This window comes from Branchiostoma belcheri, unplaced genomic scaffold (genome assembly GCF_001625305.1).
Source record: "Branchiostoma belcheri isolate BF01 breed outbred unplaced genomic scaffold, Haploidv18h27 scaffold16, whole genome shotgun sequence".
In the NCBI taxonomy this organism is placed as follows: Eukaryota; Metazoa; Chordata; class Leptocardii; order Amphioxiformes; family Branchiostomatidae; genus Branchiostoma; species Branchiostoma belcheri.
In genome coordinates, this window is record NW_017803046.1 from 359,214 (window position 1) to 368,944 (window position 9,731).

Below are 9,731 nucleotides of genomic sequence, written 5' to 3' on the forward strand. Positions count from 1 at the left end.
AATGGTCTGTGCAGGTGTTAATCAAGTTAAATCCCAACAGCCAATCAGCAAGAAGAAGAGAGGAAAGCTGCATGCCTATTGGTTGATGCCCTGCATTCCATTGTGATGACTCATGCCAAATGTGGTTAACACTGCCCACTGACACAGTAATACATTTGCTATAATACAGCCAAAAAACTCAAATAAAACCATTCTAAAAGCCTGTATCACAAAAATTTAAAAAACGCCTAAGGGAATTTGCCCACTGTACCTCCATACCAAATTTCAGATCCTTAGGCCCCAAAATGAAGAAGCTGAATCCATTTAAAAAAAATGGCAGGAGGAGAAGGAGGAGAAGAAGAAACATCAGAGAAAACAATATGGTTTCACCAGACCACTTCGTGGTCTGGTGAAGCCATAATTAGGAAACCTTAGGCCTCCACGAAATATTCAGATCTTGGATGATGGTGACTGTGCCCTCTTCTCATTCACCGAGGTGTATAAAAGTCTCTCTTTATAGTGCAAGGGAAACAACACCAACTGTCAGCTGTCAAGGAGGTTATGTAATGAAGAACACCTGTGAAAACAGTGAGTGCTACCAGATGTAGATTAATGATTTTCTCCCTCTTGGACAGACTGAACCCAACCATATACATTACAACCTGGCCTAAGGGTCATGCGGAAACACAGACACACACACGAACACACACACACACAGACACAGACACACACACACACACACACACACACACACACACACACACACACACACACACACACACACACGTATCAAAAGAAATACCTCCATTTTTCATGGAGGTAATAATGAAAATATACAGCTCAAACAGACCGACTGGGCTTACCTGCTGCAGAACTACCACCCTGTTGCGCCTGCGCGGAGTATGTTTCCGTGTCAGCTGGACCAATGTTCCATGGCGGGAACGTGAAGACCTAGGTCGCAGAGATGTCAACGTTCAGTGAAATATGGTGTTGTCACAATACAAATATGATATCATTATAACATTGAAATGAATACATCGCAGCATCACTATGTTGTTCTATAGTTATATAGAACTTACTATCATCAGTTTCAAGTGCCGCAACACTTAATTATGTTTCACTCCATACCGTGGTATGGATGGAATATATTGTTTTCCCATGTTTTTTTTTATTTGTTTTTGGCTCTAGAGCGCTAGTATCAAACACCAAATCAAATCTGGCAGGTGTGCACATTAAATATATGCCCACGGACATCAACTTACAGTCTTACCACACACCCCTTTAAAAATTGTGTAATTTAGGATTTTTACTAAACAGTTACCCACTTCATCCACGTCCCTCGGTGCCACGCCAGGACAGGTGGCGTTGTTGGTCGGGCCTGAGATGGTGACAACATTCTTCAGCGGGTCCTCTTCTGGGTTGAACAGAATCTCCAGCGGGGGCAAACCGTTGATTTTAACTCCTGTAGGTTAGAAATGGTTTGCAAACGCCACAGAAAATACCTTCGTTGCACATATCATAAAGCATGCTTTAAGTTTCCGTTTCTCCTTACGTGTGTACCTAAACGTTGGCTAAAAGGAATACGTAAAGATTGAATTTCGTGCAAGTTTTAACTTCGTATTGGCACATTTGTCTAAGCATGATCGACATGAATGCTTATATAAGTTTGATGAGTACTTTTTTTCTGATAATAAAACTTAAAAGAGTCGAACAACTAGCGCATTTCTGCAGTTTGTCCATTATTAGCATTGCCAATCAGGCACTTTTGTTCACGTGAAATAGGTGGGTGGGTATAAACAAAAGGAAAACATACCTGCCATGCATCCAGTAAAGTTTGTAAAGCCGTCCACATGTACGTGTGGATCAGTTCTGACAAACCCACCAAGCTGGGCCACGTCAAATTCATTGAACATCACGTGAACCGGTACAGATGACGTCATCTCGTCATGATCGTCCACCTTTGGAAATAACAATGTCCCAGAACACCCTCATAAACATCGCATGTAAAAGATCGTCTAAAGTTAAAAGTGTGTTCCAAAGCAAGGATTGTTCTCACCTAGAGCTTTCGACAAGTCATTCTGGTCTTCTTCAATAGGCTGACCCAGTAAGACTTGTCACGTGACAAGCCTCATTTGGTCAGTCTACTGAAGAAGACCAGAGGGACTGGTCGACAGCCCTAGGTGAGAACAATCTCTTGTGTTTGAATAAAGGTTTTAGCTTTAGACATGAAACTGCCAACACAGATGAACTTTCGTGACATATAGTCATGTAAGAACTGATGAACTCATTTTGTTAACGAAATATTTGAGTTACCTTGATTAAAACTGAGTCCCTCGTGCCCCGGAACCGGATGTAATGTCTGACTCCATCCGTCAAACTCCCATTGGTGTTGATCGTATCTGTCATGTGAGGAAGACTGAATGAAGACCATCAACTAGTACCAAACTACACGACTTAACTCTACCTTAGAATCATCATAATCGACCTTGGTACGTCTACGCCTATTTATGTTTACCTTGCTCAGTTTCTTCTTCTATTTCTCAAAATAAATAAGGTCAATGACCTGAACCAGACGTCTGTCACCATGGTACGTAAGTAGTGTTGGATGCATCATGTTGCAACTTTATAGCAGAGGGATTTAGACTCTTGTCACCATATATATTAATGTGTTTGGGTAACAAAGCAGTCCATATGCGAATGTAAACATTATGCATTTGATTTGCAAATGTTACCTTCTAGTTTCTAAAATATATTCGTATTGGTTTGCGGTTTTGTGGTTGAGACCATGACAATTTCTTCTTATAAGATGAAATTTTCTAAGTATCTCCTCACTCTTTTCCGATCCATGGTCCACTAGCAGCTGCAGCTGTCCCGTCGGCAGCAGACTGATGACGACAGCATTGGACGATCTGTAGCTGGACAGATGGAACAGCACGCCAGCTTGGCGGGAAACGAAAGCGAGGCTAGCGTTGTAAGAGTTGACTGTAGGGTTGGCATGATGGTGGATGACTGTGCCTCCTGAGAACATGGCTCCAACATCTGCAGAAAAACAAGTCGTGATTTAATGCATCAGAATCTACTGCCAAAATATGAGAAGTTCTGTATCTGTATCTACATAGCCGGTATAACCGCCCTTCGGCGTAACACACCAGATTCGCAGACACCCGGCACGGCGGCAGCTGGCTACATTACACCGAATGACTTGTTACACGTAACTCTTGAACATCTAACTCTAAACATTGTTTAAAGCTATCTAATGATAATGCCCTACTGTACTTGGTGACAGTGAGTTCCACTCTGCGATAGTTCTAGGAAGAATGAATTTTTGAACACCTCAATCCTTGGTTGATAACTCTGGTACTTAAAGCCATGACTATTCCTTGTACTTTTCTGAACTGATATTGGGTACTTATTGTCCTATAGTCGACAACCTATTTCGGTTTGGCAAAACATTCCTAATGCAGCCAGCAGTACAGTTATGTTTCAAAAGTTAAGCTTTTCATTGAATCCAGGTATCGCACTTGGACTCACCTTTGGTACAGTTTGGACCCGTGTAAGAGGTGTCTTCACAGTTGCATTTGAATCCCGTCCACTGTTCCTCACAGAGGCCGCCATGTTTACATGGGCCAGCGTCACACGTACCTACACACCCACTATTAACGCCTGGAAATTAAAATAAACAACGTTATACTGTATTTCAAACAGTGTAGTGTTCTAGTACATTTTGAAGGGATCATCAATATCACACACAACGTCGACGTACTTTTAACGACGGGGGGCGCCACAGACTTCCTGTAACCAAGGAGCTTAAAATCTACATCCTTGCTGGAACATATGATCCACTACTAACCAAGTCACATGTGTCATTTGCATAACGTGACGTCACAGAAGCGGTGGATTGTCCATTCCTTGACAAAGACTGGAGTTGTACAATCTAAAATTTGGGTCAAAATTTCTAGTGCTGGAAATTACTGTTTAAACTTGCATCATGATGACTTCTTACCATTGCACAGATGAACTTTCAAGACATCAACATTTAGCGTGTTGTTCGTTTGATGGACCGGTACGTACCATCTGTTTTCTCGGCTAATCTCGCGAGACTTTTGACGTCATTACGACCGAATTTCAGACCCCGCATGCAGCCCAGCAGCCCTCGGCGTGACGCAGACATCGACGCCGGCACGCCTCCTACGTACACCCTTGTCTGCTGGGCAGGTGGCGCCGACGGACGTTCGGGTCTAATGCTTTCTGTAAATCAAAAGGATCATAATGTAAGGCGTGTGAAAAATCACCACTTTGATGTGTAATGCAAGAGGCCGACGTTTACTGGAGATTTTGTGGCAAGTATGTCAATCCTACTATCCAAGCAGATTCTGTGGGGCAAGGGCAGTCTATAATTTGGCTGCCTGTATCCATTGGCCACATGGTCTCCTGTAACCGCTGGCCGCCCCACGTTGCCCACAGAATCTGCTTGGAGATTAACTGTGAAATAATACAAAGAGACCGCTCCATCCGTGTGTACCGGCCATGCCTGTGTCCACTGTATGTTCTTCTTAGTCCACAAAGAACCCGAAAACTAACTAGGCTACAATAACACGTACAGATAAGACGATAGCGAATTCAATCTATCAAACTCAAGTAGAAACACTCTTATCCGTTTGATGAAAAAGTAGTCTGTCTTGAAAACTCTTTACTGCACAAAATCCGTTCTTAAAGCAAGCCTGACTAAATCGCGATCCTGGGGGCTGCCCACAGGCTAGCCTTAAAGCATGCATAAATGTCCAATTTCTTTACGTACGTCTGCCTATAATACGCAAGCTTTAATGTGAGCTTAAAGATAGGATTTCGTGCATTGGCACTTGTACCAATCTTTATCCTTCAGTTCCTGTCCGACAAGTAAAAAACAAAAACTCGAGATTAACTGTAAACCCTAAAGCCAAATCGCTGTGGCCTGGATGCACCACCTGCATGGCAATAAATGCTTCTTACCTCAAAAACCTAGACTTAGAAGGTATACTGTTTTTCATTGAAGAAAAATCGTATAAAAGAACATGATGCGGATGCATAAATCCTTTTATCTGCGGCCGCGTGAACCAATTTTTTGTGGCATTTGCCAGGCAATGTTGAGAGGCTACCGGTCTTTAGCGGGACCCACGCTGTGGTTGGGCCCAGGAAAAATAACGTTTTGTTTTTCGTTCTGAAAAAAAGTAGGTCAGTAGGTAGGGATTTACTCTATATTATATCTTGTCCTAGGGTTAGCCGGGTAATCGAAAACAACATTTGGCATTATTAAACTATTTATTTGGCCAATTTCTTGTCTTTTCAGCCGCTCCCCGAAGCCTGGTAGAGACTAGGCGGGACGACAGCGAAACATTTAAGCCTCTAGGTACTCACCACTGTAGCCTGGGAAAGGATCTTGGCTGTAGACTGTCAGCAGATTCACGGGTGCGAATTCGCTCTCTCTGGTCTTGTTCGCAGCAATGTTAAGGTAGTTATCTGATCTAGATATGATGACATCAACCCATTCGCCAGACGAGATGCCTAAAAAAAGTATTATCAAACAGAGGTAAAAGGCATCCAATGTAATTTTAAGGTGTCAGAACAAAAATATACTGGATGAGGAAACCTGTTTGATATTGAAGTTTAGTGACATTTCTCCGCACATTTTCGACGTCATACTTGAATCGGTTGAAATAGTCTACAAGCAAGCTAAGTGAGGCGGTTCTTTATTTTTGGGTACCACCAATAAATAGATAAAACCTGCCCACGATACAAAAAAAAAATACAAGAAAACTGATTTTGAAAATTTACCACCATCGTAAAGAAATGACTGGCTTCGTTTTGAATTTGTTTAGTGCAATGCGGAGTTATGTGGGTAGGCGGCGCTAACTGAGACTTAGATAGATCCAACGTGCACTCCGATCACCCCATGGGCCACGACCGGTACCGTTTGGCTTTCCAGAAGGGACTTCAAAAGTTTTCCAAACGTTCTAACTCTACTTAAGATACACTGCACAGAAACTTTTGATGTTTTTATATATATATATGAAGGATACAGAATGTGACATACGTGACATTCGGTACAGACAGAAAAGACACAAATTCATGCGTTTTGGTATTCTTCGCGACAGTCGGTAACAGGCAGCCCAGACAACAAACACATGGTCGGCTCTTGTTACCCACATACATCCAGGGATACGCACGGCCACCATTTGGTGACCAAAGTGATCCGTCATTTCAGATGCAGCTCCAGGGTTAGGAGTCAGCGCCATTAGAAATGAGAACCCCTACTGTGGGAAACTGAAGTTTGTGTGAAAAAAGACAGTAACGAGGTAAAGACGTGGTGAATGCAGACGTGATCGTGTCTGTTCAGGTGTTCCAGCCGCCCACGGCCCGAGTAATTACCACTTATTGCAGGCCCGGTAAAAGCTTCAATATAACGTTGCTAAGAGTCGCTATGGCCACAGCAAGTCAATTCTATGGATGGCATTCTCCGTAGACTCCAAATCTAATGCGAAAGGGCGAAAAAAAACAAGGCGGGCCAAGAAAACAAAATTCCTGCATTTTCAAACTTTGATATCATAAACCTTGTTTAACTATAAATGATAGCTAACAATTAAATTGTGTTAAATCAAAAGTTCGCTGACAACTATTACAACACTGAAGGCACTTGCCACTGAAGAATAAAAGTTTTCAATCATTGTACAAATGGTTTTGATTCAGTGGGAATATCACTAAGAATGAATAAAAATAAGCACTGCATCAAAGTAAAAGACGGAACATTGAAGCAGAGTCTTGTCTTGTCTCCTCTCTTCATATTTATCTGCCATCCATGTTCCGACATGACAACAGACATCTTTGCCCATTTTCGGCATGTTGACCACTGTCAGAGGGCAACAAAATTTCTTGCCCCCCCCCCAAATCAGGCGAATTCGAAAATCAATGCGCGCGCTGATGCCATCCATAAAATTACTTGCCGTAGCCTATAAGAGTTGCTAATGAGTCTTGACTTGCGACGTCGATACATGGCGAGAAGCGGTATCGACAAACTGACATATTATGAGACATGTATTTGCCCAGAGGCGAGGCGCTGTTTCATCTGGGGTCACCAACGAGAAATTATTCGCGCCTTCGACTGTTGTGGGGAGTTGCAAAATCGTTTCTTGTGTCGACAAGGTAGTTGACCTATCTGACTTAAGATATATACAAAAGACTGGCGTGACTTGGCATAAGTTTATACATGCAGGATGTGGGACGCTGAAAAAAAGAAAAGGAAGTCGGAAAGGTTGCTTTAGAATATAATGCAAGACTATTATAATTATCTGAGACTAACTACCATTGGAGATTGCATACAGTACCACTACCAGATACACCACACAATGATAAGGCCTAGGAAAAATGTTGTGTTTCCTGTTTCCCGACCGACCCTAGAAAAACCTGCCGATGCTAGTCTTTTTTGTGGACCCCTGCAAGGGACATTTTTCGAGCTGATCAACCTTTTCTAGCTCCATAATTAATTTGACAACTGAGTGATAAAACAGAACCCCCCCCCCCCGACCATTGCATGTTGAATGTGTACACTTACTATTAATTAAAGGCATCCAGTGCATTTTCAGGGCGGCAGAAATATTCTGGACTTGTTATCACATGTTCGCATCATTACATACTTGGAGCATTTGAAATAGCCCCAAAACAAGTTACGTAGAGCGTCTCTTCAATTTCTGGCTACCACAGATAAATAGCTGGAACCGGTGTACGATACAAAACAAGCAACCGTTTCCCGTCATTAACATCTTTGCCTCACAGATATCAGTATGCTATGGGATAGGGTTAATTCAACTTACTACATTAAAAGAATGACCAGAAAATTGACTTTGGAAATCCAGTTTTGCCAGCCTGGAATTACATTGGATGCCTCTAATGCTGGGGACACATTTCCAAACCGGGGCTTGGAACGAAAAGTATGACATAAAAGAAACAATGCACACAAAAATTGAAAAATTAATAATGGGAACTTTTTGCGTATGTTATTGATATTAATTGTTGATTGTTCGTCAATTGAACTGCCCGGCCCGGCCCAGCATAAGTTAGGATTGAGGGAAACTGTATGTTGCTCATGTAGTTACAGACGCGTGATAATTGTGTATAGTGTTGACGTACCTGCGACCTTGACTGTGAACTCTTTGATCTCATTTAGCGAGTTGAAGCTGACTGTCAGTGTGTCTCCACCTCTCACCTCCAACTGCACGAAGTTGTTGAAGTGGTCGTGTGCATACATGAGGACGGCGTCGGGCGCGAATGTTCGGAAGCCGAATCTGAGGCCCGAATACAGGACCGAGTTCTGACTTTCTTCAAAAAGGAGGAACGCATCTTCCCTCAAGAAGGTCGCCGAGTCCAAGTTGATGTCTTAAAAGTTAAAGGCAAAGAATAAGTTAGATGACGCTTTATTGTGTCTTGATGATCATGATTGGTAAGCCTAATAAGGACTGAACTAGAAAGGTAACATTTTATTTTTCAAAGCAAATGCATAATGTTTACCTTCATATGGCCTAGCAAATAACTGCTCTGTTTATTCCTACACTCAGAAATAATATATGGTGACCAGCCCCTCTCCAGCTCTGCCCTGCTACATAATGTAACCCAAAACAAGGTGTCTGCTACAGCACCTGTTACCATGGTGACAGTCGTCTGCTCAAGGTCATTGAATATAATTTGACAGTTTGAAAAAAAGAAGAAGAAACAGAGCAAAAACAATATGTTTAAACATAACTAGAAAAGTAACATTTGCAAAGCTAATGCATAATGTTTACCTTCGGACATTGTCTGCTCTGTTAATTCTTACTCAAACACATTTACATACATGTATATGGTGACAGTTCTATACTGCATTTAGTGAAGGTGCCACATATACAGCTTCAGAGTTTAAAGCCCGGTGCTCACTGCCCGACTCGCGTGAAGACTACCCCTCTATGGACGACATCACGATCAGCTCCGGTGGCATCGAGAAACTCTTGGCCAGTCTGAATCCTACCAAAGCAGCTGGCCCAGATGGCATCACTCCACGTGTACTGAAAGAACTTGCTAAAGAACTAGCCCCTATTCTCACCACAATCTACCAGTCGTCACTAAATACAGGCCAAGTACCCCAAGACTGGAAAGAGGCACTGGTAACCCCTGTGTTCAAGAAGGGAGAGCACTACAAGGCGTCCAACTATCGCCCTATCTCTCTAACCAGTGTTCCTGCCAAAATCCTCGAACACGTCTTAGTCAGTGCTATAATGAGTCACCTTGAACTGAACAACATTTTATCGACACAGCAGCACAGTTTTCGCAAGCACCGCTCCTGTGAGACTCAGCTCCTCGAGTTTACTGAAGAAGTCTCTTCAGCCATGGAGCGAGGAGTTGCAACAGATGTGATCATCATGGACTTTCAAAAAGCCTTCGACCGGGTGAATCACAGTCTTCTCGTACACAAACTAGACCACTACGGGATTAGAGGACGCACAAATAAGTGGGTAGCGAGTTTTCTCAGTGACCGCAAGCAGGCTGTAGTAGTAAATGGTGTCCAGTCAAGCTCTGTGAATGTGAGATCGGGCGTCCCACAGGGCACGGTGTTGGGACCGTGCCTTTTCATTACTTACATTAACGACCTGCCGAAGAGAATCTCCTCTACCTCCCGTCTATTTGCAGACGACACTGCCGTTTACCGTCTGCTCACCTGTTCCAAGGACTCGTTAGAGTTACAAGCAGAC

The 9,731-nt window shown here is 42.8% G+C and overlaps 1 protein-coding gene across 1 annotated transcript in view; it reads right to left on the reverse strand.

The window, feature by feature from the left end:
* The window catches only part of LOC109466128 (contactin-associated protein-like 3B), a 49,356-nt gene that overhangs the window by 9,962 nt on the left and 29,663 nt on the right, over positions 1-9,731 (reverse strand). The window contains exons 19-24 of the mRNA XM_019763767.1: positions 8,140-8,385; positions 5,374-5,520; positions 4,051-4,227; positions 3,511-3,642; positions 2,812-3,018; positions 2,293-2,378 (exon numbers count right to left, since the gene is read on the reverse strand). Of these exons, the coding sequence (XP_019619326.1) occupies positions 2,293-2,378; positions 2,812-3,018; positions 3,511-3,642; positions 4,051-4,227; positions 5,374-5,520; positions 8,140-8,385 (995 nt within the window). The remainder of the gene's footprint in view (positions 1-2,292; positions 2,379-2,811; positions 3,019-3,510; positions 3,643-4,050; positions 4,228-5,373; positions 5,521-8,139; positions 8,386-9,731) is intronic.